This window comes from Phacochoerus africanus, chromosome 1 (genome assembly GCF_016906955.1).
Source record: "Phacochoerus africanus isolate WHEZ1 chromosome 1, ROS_Pafr_v1, whole genome shotgun sequence".
Classification (NCBI taxonomy): domain Eukaryota; kingdom Metazoa; phylum Chordata; class Mammalia; order Artiodactyla; family Suidae; genus Phacochoerus; species Phacochoerus africanus.
The window spans coordinates 156306386-156319957 of record NC_062544.1 but is presented as its reverse complement, the minus strand read 5'-3'; the positions used below and the strand labels follow the sequence as shown (position 1 = coordinate 156319957).

Below are 13572 nucleotides of genomic sequence, written 5' to 3'. Positions count from 1 at the left end.
GGGAGTTTTGACAGAGCATGGGCCAGGCTGGCTGTGGCCAGCTGGAGCCATCCTGGAGACAAGAGAGCCAGCCACGTGGGAGGAAGAGACTGGCCTTCTTAGAGGAGCTCCTGGCATCGTTCCCGTTCTCAAGAAGTAGGAAAATCCAATCTGGCCTGGGAAGGGGACACACTCCCCTCCATCCTGTCCCCTCCTCAGCTGTGGGAATTTGGCCACTGTGTGTGATCCACTTCGGGGGATCTTTTCCTGGGACTGCGGCTGCTGGAGCTTGGTCCTGGAAGGCCCCAGGAGAAGGACTCTGATTTCACACCTTTGTCTCCTGGACTTGATATGCTCAGGCCAGCACGGCACGCAATGGGGCCACTGTCACCTGTCACTTGCACCTGGATTGCCCCAAGTAGCACCAGCTCAGTCTGGCCTTTCCTGCACTTTCATCTTGTGATCAGTCCTCATGAATACGTGGCCAGCCACGCTAAGTCCCCATCGCCTAAGGCACTGCCCACTAGGGTCCCCCATGGCTTGTTGCTTACAGTGACCTGTTTGCACCTAATAGCCAGCATAGAGCATTACTATTGACTGTTTCATTTTGAAGGCAGAGCTCTCACTCAGCAAGAGAAGTCTGAATCTTGACACCAATATCTTTCATGTTGGTTGTCTTTTGTGACACCAATAAGAATAGTGAGCGCGATAGGAGATGCACAGAGATGAGGGTGTGCCATGACTAGACGCTCCCTTCCCCATTGTATCAGCAGAGCCCCTCAAATGCAGGAGGGGCTGGTCCAGCAGAGCTGACACAGGTCCACTGGATGGGAAACAGCAGCTCACAGAAGCCCCTCGCAACTCTCCCTTTTCTGGAGTCCTCAGTTCCTGAGCATCTGCCAGGGCCTGGGGGCAGGAGCTAACCACAGGCTCCTCCACCACCGCCTGGAGCCGGCCATCCCCAGGGACCCCCTGTGACCTCCTCTGGATCCCTGGCCAGACCTCACTTGCTCTCAGGAGCAGGGATCCCCCTAGACTTGCTATTCTCTGCCCGCAAACCCCCACATATCACTCAGTGCCTGCTCCGCCCCTCCTCACATAGCTTGCTTTACAAAGCCATTCCTGGGTGCTTGACAGGTGTGCATTTCACTGGCTCTCAGCTTTCGAGCTTACCCTTTCCCTTTGTATAAAACTGGGGAACTTCTGCCTCTCTTTGCCCCTGTTCTCTGGTTTATAAACAATATATGACCCTCAGAATCCCCTCCTCATCCTCATCCAGGGGCAGAAGTACAAGAGTGAGCACTGTGGTCAGAGGCCTGGGGTCAGTCTCAGTAAAAGCCCTAAGCAGGCCACGACTTTGGATAATTGCCCCCCCACCCCTGAGCCTCCGTGTCTGCTCTGTAAAATGGGAGAAAGACCCCCTGGCTTTCGAGGTCCTGGTGGGGATTCAGCGAGATGGTACAAGTGCCTGAATACAGCAGGCAGTTAATTAACAGTACTAGTAGTAGCAGTAGTTATCACGAGTCTTAATAATAGCACTGTCAGTAATAATAGGGTGCGCCCTCTGATGGTATTCGAGTGAGAGCTGGAAAGCTGATCTTGCATCTCAGGGTCCCCCTCATTCATTCCCACCCCTATCCCATGCAGGTTAAGTCTCTCAGACAGGAGGCACTGCGACCACTAGTACTAGTCAGGGCAAGCAGTGTTGTTGACTGAGCTTTGGAGCTTACCAAGAAGGTAAATACAATTTACACTGCTCAGCCGGTCTGTAAATAAGAACTCGTATTACACATGTGGTAGAGGCAGAAGATGGGCTCAGAGAAGTTAAAGAACTTTGAGGAAAATGGAATAAACCCAGCACATAAGCTTCCAAATCCTGGGCTTACTCCTTGATGCTACTGGCAGTACCATGGACTTAGGCCCAATGCTTCTTCTTGGGCTGTACCCGGAGGGAAGGCCAAAGGTGGCATCCCCAGGCTGTCCTGTTCCCACATAAGCTGGGCCCATCCTTCCAGAGCCATGGGAGATTCCCCATCTATCTTCTCACCTGGACCCTCCCTCTCCACTCATTTTCCTCCTGTCCATCTTCTCCAGGCCTCTTAATTGGGCCTCACCTTCCCTCTAACGCCTCACCCTCCCCAGGAATATATTCCTGACCTTCGGCAAGGTCACCAGCAAGGAACTGTGAGTTCAGGCTGTCAGCACCCCCACAGACTCCATGCAGCTCCATCCCAGTCGGTGCCTGGGTCAGGAGCCCCATTTCCTTCCAGGGCCCCAGGCTTCAACCTGAGATGAGCTGTCACGAGGCAGCTGGTCTCAGGTTGACGTACCAGAGAGAAAAAGGTTTCCAGGGCCAGGACAAGGGGCACGGCTGGGGAACTGCCTTCCTGGAGAAGGTTTCAGAGAAAAGGAAAGACCCCTGTCTGTCCAGACAAAAGGGGGTGAAGCCTGCCTCCGAGAGGGGAAGGGGGGTGGGGCTGGGTGACCCCCGGGGTTCCCTCCCAGAGTCTGCGGACAGAAATAGCTCCTGTCTGCTGATGAATGAGTCTGTGAGCCATTTCCAAGAGCAAGAAGATAAATCTGCCAGGCAGTATGGTTCTGGCGAAACAGCACAACTCCCCAAGTTCTTTAACAGAGCGAGCGGGAGAAGCGTCTCTTTCCCCAGTGGATCTTCCTCTCCCCTCCACCCACATCCCTCCCCATTGCACATGTAACCACAGGCCTTCCTGAAGGATGTCTGCAACCTATGTAATAATTAATATTCTCCTCAATGTAATAATTAATATTCTCCTCAGTGACCCAGCTCTAGACACCTCTCTGTCAAAGGCAGGTACATGTCCACACAAAAGGGCTCCTGTAAAAAGCTCTGTGACAAAGCAACCAGACATGATGAAGCCAGGCAGGATGGTGCCCTTGTCTGGCCCTCCTCACCTCCCCTGGGATCCACTAGCCTCGGCCAACCCGCTCCAAGGCGGTCACCCTTCCCAGAGTGGTGCCTGAGACCAGGGACCGCCTCCCCCCTCCCCAGGGCCCCACCTCTGTGGCTCAGTCCTGAGCCCCCAGGCCTTTGTCTATCACTGTCTCTGTCAAGCAGGTGATTTTAAACTTCCATTCCTAAAAGACAAGTATTATATATAAAAAAAAAATGTTTTAAGTGCCTCGGGGTGTTTTGTTCCTCATTGCTTCATAAAAGTGACATTAATAGCCAGAAAAGAGCACTGCTGAGTGCAATTACAGAGGATGTTTCAGGTAGGAAAGCTGTTTTGAGCCTGCTAATGTTTCCTAATTACAGACCTTTTGGTAGCGAGAGAAAAAGATAAAGGGTGGGTGGGAGGCCCTGGGTGGGAGCTCTGACTTATCTCAGGGGGTTACCTGAAGAGGGCAGGGGAGGGGTGGGAAGGAGAGAGGGAACAGGGCACAACCGGTGGGAGGCAGGGCCCATCCCAATACTAATTCCTGGGTAACAGCTCAGGGAAAGGATACCACCCCTGTCTTGAACTGTGAGAAACCTTTTATTTATGTTTTATTTTTTTATTTTTTCTTTTTTAGGGCCACACCTATGGCACATGGAAGTTCCCAGGCTAGGGGCTGAATTGGAGCTACAGCTGCTGGCCTTACACCACAGCCACAGCAATGCAGGATCCAAGCCACATCTGCAACCTACACCACAGCTCATGGCAACACCAGACCTTTAACCCACTGAGTGGGGCCAGGGATCGAACCCACATCCTCATGGATACTAGTAAGGCGCGTCGCCACTGAGCTGTAATAGGAACTCCCAAGAAAGCTTTAGATACTGAGCCTGAATTCAACAACCCCCCTAGCAATTGCAACTGGAAGTTCCTTTGGAAGCCACTCTCTGGAACCACAGCAGTGGCTGCATTTCCCTGGGACAGAAGGTACAACATGGTTGTCAGCAGGAAAGCAGGACGCCGGAGGTCAAAAGTCAGCGCTGGCACTTTCTAGCCATGTGACCAGAGGCAATTTAGTAGCTGCTCTGTGCCTAGGTTTCCTCATCTGTAAAATGGGGCCTTTGTGAGGAATGATGCATGCCTGGCTATAAAGCACATGGGGCCTGTGATACAGGATTAGATTTCATCTTTTCCTGCACAGCACCCATTCAGCTTTTCTGTACCCACTTTCTGATTCTTTCTGGAGAATTACATTCTTCAGGCCTTCAGCCCAAGGTTTCTGGGAAGCTCAGCATAACGAACCTGGGAGTACCACTCAGCACTTGGCTTCTCCTGGCTGCAGGGATTGGATCAGAGCAGGCATGGGAACCAAGCCGAGCCAGTCAGGCCTATTCAGAGCTAATTCCATGGCTGCTGCTGGGGCACCAGGAGGAGGTGCTTGTTCTTCCCCAGGAAATGTAGATGGATAAGGTTGTAAGGGCTGGAGCCACTGCAGACTTCTTATGACCAAGAGGAGGCCCAGCACAAAGTCAACACCAGGAGGTAGAGAGAGGAGAAAGGGGGTAGAAAGAAAGAGAGAGATTGGTCCTAAGGATCTGGACTAGCCACACAGAAGCCACATCAGCCCCTGGACCATTCAGTTACATGAGCCAAGATACCTCCTTTAAAATTGACTTGTGCTTTTCTGGCCACCAGGAAGCTCTGACTGATACAAAAGTGTGACTCCCAGCAATTAGCGACCAGGTCAAAGGCCCTCAAGTCCCAGGCGGGGGTCCCAGTCTGAGAAAGGATGACCGACTCCATCCCCCTCTGCCCACCTGCCCCTCGCACGGCCGGAAATTCATATACCATACAACTCCATTCACAAAATCAATTTGCCCAGAGCTAAATGTCTCTCGGATTTGCCTAATTTAGCTCAGGCTTTTCTGACTTAATTAGCATGATTGAGTCATCAAAGGAAGAAGAGAGAAAATCCAGGACTCCAGAGGGTGAGTACTATGCTAAGGCTTCCTGAGTGTTTACCCAGGAAAACTTTTTACTGACAAGGTTTCATATGCAGAACAGTTCCCATCCTCAGCCCACTGATGAGAGGAGGCAGTGAGGACCAAAGGTGTCTGCATATGCCGCCCGAGATCCAGCAGGCGCAGAGCGGGATCAGGAGCTGGATCACTGGATGCCAAGGCCTGAAGCCTTCACTAGGCTTCATAAACTTCTCACCCATCAGACCAGATAAGTTTCAATTGATTTTGCTCGGCCTTAGAACAAATGGGGTGTTATTAGCGGGTTCTCTCCTGAACGTGCAGTCCTTATTCCCACAATGTGGGCAGCCAGCAAGAGTGCCTGCAGCTGACAGACCCAGGAGAGAAGAGGCAGCCAGGAAGGCCCCCATGTGGACAAGAAGTGGCCGTACGTCCGGCCCCCTTGTGCCACTCCCATGGGTGTGCACCTTGCATGAGGAGTTAATTTTTTCAGACACAGGTGTTCAAAGGAATGCTGTTTCCTTCACACTCGCCTCCCCGGAAGCTCTCCACTTCGTTAAATAATCGTCTCATCATTTAAGAGTTTTCCAGAACTCTGGGAACTGCCTTTAGGCATAAGATGAAATCAGTTCATTTAACTTCACACACACACACACACACACACACACACACACATATCACATACAACTACACACGTTACATATAAATATACAGATATATCACATAAAATGAACATACACAATACACATAAAACACATACATACATATACCTGTGCACACACACATGCAAACACACATATTACATATACATGGATAGCTGCACATGCACACACATATACACACAGGTGCATACACACACACAGAGCACAGACACACACACAGCCTGAAGCCTCATTAGTTCTTTGGTTTTTTATTTTTGGCCATGCCCATGGCACATGGACGCTCCCCCACTTGGACTGAATCTGCACCACAGCAGCGACCTGAGATGCCGGAGTGACACCACCAGATCCTTAACCTACTACACCACAAGAGAACTCCCTGAAGGCTCATCAGGCTTTGCTCCAAACTCCTTTTCTCTCTTTCCCCTATCAATCCCCACCCCTTTCCATGATGAAGATTTGCCAAGTTTATTTATTCCTTTATTAATTTTGCCTTTTAGGGCCACACCCAAGGCATATGGAAGTTCCTAGGCTGGGGTGGAATTGGAGCGGTAGCTGCCAGCCTACACCACAGCCACAGCAACGTGGGATCTGAGCCTCATCTGCAACGTACACCACAGCTCATGGTAATGCCAGATCCTTAACCCACTGAGCGAGGCCAGGGATCGAACTTGCATCCTCATGGATGCTAATCCTATTTGTTTCCGCTGAGCTATGACAGGCACTCCAAGATTTGCCAACTTTAAAGTAGTGAATAGAGCACATCACAGGCTGTGAAGGTGGTTCCAAAAGGCAACACAGATGGAGGTGGAGTCTGAAAGCTGGTGGAGTGCTCTTTGAAGAGAACTTGGGATCTGTAGATGTTCCCATTGGGGGCCACTCGTCCCACAGACACAGAAACATGCACACATAGAGGCTAGTGGCTGCCCAGGTGCAAACAGCCAGTGAGAAAAGTAAAACTTTGGCAAAACTCTGAGAAAGTAAAAGGCCTTGCTTGGACTCCCAACAAACAAGGTGAATAAGCCTCACTATCAGAGGGACCCAGGCTTGCTTTCCTTACCCATCACAGCCAGCATCTGAAAGTGAGACCTTCCGGGGATGTCCTGGTCTCCTCTATCACACTCATCTCAGGAGAGGTGGCTCTCTTGGCATCCCTAATTAAGCTCTTTTAAAAAGATATTGCCAATCAATTGGGCATTAGGTTTGCCTACAACAAACATTTTATTGGGTTACAATAATTCTAAATTGAGCATCTCCTGAATTCAGAACTCTGCACTGGAGATGCAGGAAGGTACCTTGAATACTCTGGTCCTTCTTCATTGATTTGGCCAAAAAGCCTTTACTGGAGCCTGTTCCCCTGCTGGACCAGTGTTGCGCACTAGGGATAGAAACGAAGCCACTCCATCCTCTGGCTGGGAATTGGGGGTGGGAGAACATATGGATACAAGTTTCACTCACAAAGTGATGGACAGTATCTTAGAAGTCAGCACCAAGCCCTCTGCTTTAGGAAGAGGCTCCCTAGCATGGGGTCCTGGTGTGGAGGGGCATCCAGGAGGGCTCCCTGAGGGAAGAGAATGGAGCCGACATCTGAGGGATGAAGGATGGAGAAGGATGCAGGGAGAGAGGGAGGGGGGAAATGAAAAGGGTGGAGAAGGCCAGAGAGCATCCCGAAAGAGGGGCAGACTTCAACCCCAAAGACCAGCACTTACAGAACTCTGCCAATGGCTGGCATGGCACTGACAGCTGCCCACAGCACCTGTCTGAGTCCCCTGCTTCCCAGAGCTTCTGACGTCAAAAGGTCAGGACCTTTTTGGAGCAGGGCTGGAAACAAGAGTTTGGGAGGGGTCATTGAAGGCAGCCTGAGGGAGGAGGTGAGGTCAGCTGGCTCACGGGTGACAGATGACAGTCCCAGGATGCCCTTGGATGGTGCTCAACCCCTCCCAGGCATTTGTTACTTATAAACTTATCTGTTACTTTTTCCCTATGCTCCCCAAGTGGCCTCTGATTCGGGTGAAACCTTAAGGCTTTCAATTAAGGCTGCAATTAGAGTATAAAGCAACATTTCGCCTTTTGAGTATAAATACTTTCTGGTTTTGACATAATATTATGATCCACTTTCCTGCCATGTAACTGAAAATAATGTGTGGGCTATGTGTGGGTAGGCAGTCCAATGCCTTCCTACATCTGGAATTCTTCAAGTACAGCGGTGAAGAAACAGTGACCCCGTAAAAGCAAAAGTCTCTTGGCCTCTCTCTGGGGAGCTCACCTCCCAGTCCATGCACTGTGAACAGGGTTCACTGCAATGCCAGCTGGGCCCCTGGAAGAAACATGAGGCAAATCTGTTCCCTAGAGACCCACAAGCTAGCACAGCAATGCCCACCTACCCTTCTCCATCGTAAGCATGCACAGTATCCTGACTGCAGGGCCAATCTGAGGCCTTTGCCCCTTTTCTGCAGTGACAGGGGCTGTGGGGGGGGGGGGTGGATTCCTCCCCCACTGGATCCAGGAAGATGTGGACCACAGCCCACCCTCCTGGCTTCTCAAATGCCCAACTCCGGCCCCCTCCTTGGACCCCTTCATTATCCAGCAGTACTCTGTGTGTCTTAAATCCAAGCCCTGATTCAAAGCCAAGGGCTCCCATCCTCCTCCAGGCTCACAACTGGGCCCCTGTACTTTGAAACAACAGTTGGTCCCTCCTGGCTCCACTCTGATGCCTCCTGATGCCCTGCCACAAGATGCCAAGCCCCTCTCACTAATGTCCTCAGCTCCTGACCCTGCGGGCCCACCATTCTTGCACAACCATAAGTCAGGATGATTGGGTGTCACACCTCTCCGGGTCCAGCTGAACGAGGCCTGCAGATCAGGGCAGTCAAACGCACAGCCTGCAACCCCAGCCAGGCCCTTTACTCCAGCCACAACCCTTCCAAACAAGCCCAGCCACTCCCCAGCTCTCCAGCAGTAGCAGTTACTGCAAACCTCTTCCTCCCTCCTAAAAACCTGCTACTCAACACTCCCCAGCCCAACTCTCAGAACCGCGCCTCCAACCTTAGAAAGCAGACAGGAGGCTGGAAGACTCTTCTATCCTATGGCTTTTCGGTAAAGACTTTTCTATTCTATGGCTTCAGTCACCTGAGTATCCTGAGTATCCCCAACTCTCTGAAGGCACTCAGTCTCTGTCCTGCCATTTCAACAGAAAAGGAGCCCCATCCTCTGAAAGGCTGGTGCTCCCCCTATCACCCTGTTCCCTCCAGCCACAAGCTGCTGTCTCCACCTCCTCACCTCCCACTGACCCTTCAACACCCTGCTTTCTAGCTTCTACCCTGGTGCCTCTGACACCATGTGCACAGGGTCCCTATAACCAAGCCCAGTGCAAACATTCACCGCCCAGCAGCAGCTGCCACTTTTGCTCCCCTTCCCCCTCCACCCACCCACCCTTGGCTTCTATGAGAAGACCACCTCGTGGTTTTCTCCTGCCCCCCAGACACTCCTTCTCACCCCCTGTTCAGGCTCCTCTGTCTCTATTTGATACATCAGTCAGGTTACCCATGGCAAGTTCTCATCTCTCCTCCCCCCTGGGTTGCCTCCCATCCTGCCTCCCTGGGGCCACTTTCTCATTCCAATGCCCTTGAGTTAAATGCTCACGGCGCCCATCTCCAGGGTCCCCAGGGGCACTTAAGACTCGTGGACTCAGCCTCTTTCTACCTGTGCACTCCTCCTCCTGCATCCCCCATCTCCAAGAATGACACCATCAGCCACTCACTTGTCCAAGCTGGGAACTTTGCACAAATATACATTGAGTCAAGTAATGAACTAGGAGGCAGTTTCCAATAGCGAACAAACCCACAGAGTCACGGCCACCATGCAGGTCACAGTATGGCCACACTGGGAGAGGGGTAGAGATGGGTCCAACACTAACACAGAGATGCAAATCTGCAGCTGTGAAAAGGGCCCTGGACTAAAGCTCTCTGGCCCTGAGACGACCTATGATGGGGACACCTAACGTGGTCAGGTTGCAAGGAAGATATATTGAGGATGGGCTGAGCAAGCGGAGGCCTGAATATGAGACAGGAAAGTCAAGAAGGACTTTGAGAATTCCTTGGTGGCCTAGTGATTAAGGATTTGGCACTGTCACTGCTGTGGCTTGGTTTGATCCCTGGCCCCAAGAACTTCAGCATGCCATGAGTGTGGCCAAACAAACTCACAAAAAAGAAGTGCTCTTGTCCAGTTTGTACCTTTCACGATGTGCTAAGACGGAGTCCCTGGGTGCGGGTGGAGGGGAAGGAGAGGAGAGTGAAGTGCTCCAGCCATGCTGAGCAGCCAATGAAAGATGGGACAGGTGGCTATGTGAGCTGGGACAGGGACACAAATGCGGGGGTCACTGGTGTGTTCACAGATTCAGAGGCAACCGCCCAGGATGACAACAGAGGGAGTCAGGGCAAGGGCTTGGATGAAAGCATTGTCCTCAATCTGCCCTCTCACCCAGGCCAAGGGCCAGCCTGACCCTCCTGCTGCTCGCCGGAAACCAGACAGACTCAGAAGCCACTCAGGGCACCAGGAGAACTATCTGGCTGGGTGTCTCTTGGAGAAAAACATTGGGGAAAGACCACCAAGCATGGCTGGGAACCAGTGGAGGGCAAGTGGGGGGTAGCCCGGCCAGCTGCTGTCTCTAAAGGGCATCTCTTGACTTTGAACATTTTCCTAAAGGACACTCTTCCTCAGGAGAGGTGATCAGAAGTTTAAACAAGACAGCAGTGTGTACAAAGATCAAAGGAAAAAAGAACAATAAGTCACGTCGATACCTTGTGAGAAAACACGCAAGCCTTCAAACAATACCGTGAAAAGTAAAAGAGCGGCAAGGTTTTAAGGTCCTGGCCACCTGAAGAACGGCTGCCGCATTGGCTTTTCATAAAGCCCCTAGTGGGAGGGGAAAGAGTTTCCTGGTGGCCCACAGTGTTCCCAGCAGGATGTGCCCCTGCTCCCACCCCTGCTTCTGGAAACACAGCTCACCCCCGACCTTGACCTCCTGCCCCAAGTCCAGATGCCTGCACCTGGGCAGTGAAAGGGAGAACCCAGGGGAGAACGCAGGTGTGAGGAGCCTGCCCCTGGCCCTGAATCCCAACGTCCCTCAGGCCAAAGTGGGTCTGTGAGGACTGGCTGTGATGCACACCCTGGGGTGGCAGAGTGGCCCCGGGCCCTGGGCTAGATGTGACCAAGGGCAAGGAGGAGAGAGGAGGTGTGGGCAGATGAGGAGGCCTAGCCCACTCTGCCCCTGCCAACATCACACCCTTGCTGGTATCACAAGTATCCATACTCTCCTGCCCTCTCCCTTCATGATTAGACCCCCAGCAAGCCAGGCACCTGAACCTCATTCCCATCCCCTCGTCCCCCCTCCCCCACAGTCCACCTGTGGCCCAATGATACCAATGCCTCCCTCTTAGCTTCACTCCAACTGTCCTGAGTATGCCATTTTTTTTTTGTCTTTTTGCTATTTCTTTGGGCCGCTCCCGCGGCATATGGAGGTTCCCAGGCTAGGGGTCGAATCGGAGCTGTAGCCACCGGCCTACGCCAGAGTCACAGCAACTCGGGATCCGAGCCGTGTCTGCGACCTACACCACAGCTCACGGCAACGCCGGATCGTTAACCCACTGAGCAAGGGCAGGGACCGAACCCACAACCTCATGGTTCCTAGTCGGATTCGTTAACCACTGCGCCACGACGGGAACTCCGAGTATGCCATTTTAATTCAACTCCTTGGACCCATCCAAGAAGCTGCAAGAGCCTCCTCAGTGCCTTTCTCTCAACTGTTCCCTGCAGTCTTGTTAGCAAGGTTGACTATTTCATTCTCCTGTCCAGGATCCATCTATTGCCAATAGGATATATACCCAAACTGCTAAGTCTGCATGGCAGTCACAGCTCCCCACACTGTGCCCTGGCCAGTCCGCACTCCAATGCCAACTCAACACCGCCCACCTCCTGCCATGGTCCAGACACACAGACTCTGGTCCTCTGACAGCTTTTCACAACGACCCCATTCTTTTTTTTTTTTTGGCTGCCCTGAGGCACATGGAGTTCCTGGGCCAGCCCAGAGGAATCACATCCAAGCCACAGCTGTGACAGTGCTGGGTCTTCAACCCACCATGCTCTACCAGGGATCAAACCGGCAAGCCAGCGCTCCAGAGACACTGCCAATCCTGCTGCACCACAGTGGGGACTCCCATTCCTTTTAACCAGCTATTCCTTCTACTTGGAATAGCTTTCCAGACTTCCTGTTCACTACCTGTTCAAACTCCTACTCACTCTCCAAAACCCAGCTTGCATGCACCTTCTCCGTAAAGAAGAGAGATGCATTTCAGCTTATTCACGATCATGGTGGATCCCACAGGAAGCTGTGAGCTCCTCAAGGCTGTTTCGTCTTTGTGGCTACAGGGTGTGGCCAGGTGCACGAACACTGAATAATTGAATCCAGAACAGAGCTCTAAGGCAACGCCAGGTGAAAGGCCTTGACCTTTCTGAGTTCCGGCTCCTCCTCATGCCCTTGTCCTCTCTGCAGCCCAATGGGCATCATGGATCTCTGTCTGCCCCAGCACCACTGGCCTGAGCAACCAGCTATGGGCAGCCACTGGGCCCAGTCCCACATAGGCACAGCCCTGGTCACCTGGAGGGCACCCCAAGAGATGATTTGTATCTCCAGACCAAGGAGCAGCCCAGGTCTGAGAGCCCCGCAGCTGCCTCTCTGTGGCGGGGCAGTGAACACAGCCATCCCCACCTGCATGTCACCTCCCAAAGGGGCAACTCAAGCTCTGCTCCCATGACTACTCATCAGGATTGAAGGGTCGGTGCGGGGGGGAGGGGGGGGCGATGCTCACCCCTGATGCAGGATTGGCAGTCCATCCCAGCTCTGCAGTAGCCGTCCTGGTGTCCATTAAAGTTTCTGCAGATTAAAAACAGAAAAAAAAGGTGAATCAGAAGGGTTACTGGACAGGGCCCTTATGTTCATGAAGTTATTTATGACTGTAAATGTCAGCCTTGCCAAGTCCAAGGCTCCGACAGGAGGAGAGGTCCTAGGAGGATGCAGCTCAAGGCAGAGCTGGGCACAGACCTCAGGTCTCCCGATGCTAAGTCTACCTGAATGACTCCAAGCTGCCCGTGTGGCTAAAGTCATCTGCCCATTCATCCATCACTTTAATCCCCAAATGCAGCTTCTTCCCACATCACTTTACCTACGGGCTCTTCCCCAGCCATGCCTACCTGGTAGCCAAATCGAATTCCTTCTTCAGGCCTTCCTCAGCTACCTCCTTTCGCCCTCTCTCTCCACACTGGGCTGCTTCTCCACCCTCCACCCTTATCTGGCCGCCTTCCCTTCTCCCTGCTCCTCTCCTCTGCTTCCCCTCAGGCATCCAGGTTGGCACCCTTGACCAATTTCCCCTCAACTGCTTTGGCCCCAACACTCAGCCTTTCTGCAGGTCCCTTTGCCTTTGGGCTCAGATACACAGTCACCCCCATGTCCAAGACTCTGCCGGGCACTCACCCTAAACAGAAATACACATCCCAGACTCCAGGGGCCTGCTGCCTGGTTACCAAGCCCTCTGGCCAGTAAGGAAAAAGTCAGACGCTCTGCCTCAGCTCAGCTATGAGCTCCTGGGGGCCACCGGGGGGCTACAGTACACACGCCAGGCACCACAGAGTGATCACAGAGTTGGTATTTATTACAACTCTTTCCTGGCAGATAGCAGAAAAATGTCTTGAACATAAGGCACCTTTTTTCGTTCTTTTCTTTTCAATCTATTATTGACTGCTGTCTATTATTTCCACCTGTCAATGGAAACTGCTCTCCAAAGCCTAATCAGAGCTCTGATCAGCAAACCCAAAAGCCCCTTTGTTTTTGCTGTTTTGTTTTTTTTTTTAACAGCTTTACTTTGGGAGAAATGACATGCAATAAACTGCACATAATTAAAGCATCCAATTTGATACGTTTTGACATGTTTATATTCCTGAAACTATCTCCACGATCAAGAGAACATCGCCATCATTTCCAGAAGTTTC

General features: G+C 52.1%; 1 protein-coding gene across 1 annotated transcript in view; it reads right to left on the bottom strand.

Annotated features, from left to right (window-relative positions):
- The window catches only part of EPHB1 (EPH receptor B1), a 307377-nt gene extending 294606 nt beyond the window's left edge, over window positions 1–12771 (bottom strand). Inside the window, exons 1-2 of the mRNA XM_047752118.1 lie at window positions 12750–12771; window positions 12396–12460 (exon numbers count right to left, since the gene is read on the bottom strand). Of these exons, the coding sequence (XP_047608074.1) occupies window positions 12396–12460; window positions 12750–12771 (87 nt within the window). The remainder of the gene's footprint in view (window positions 1–12395; window positions 12461–12749) is intronic.
- Between the last annotated feature and the right edge of the window lie 801 nt (window positions 12772–13572).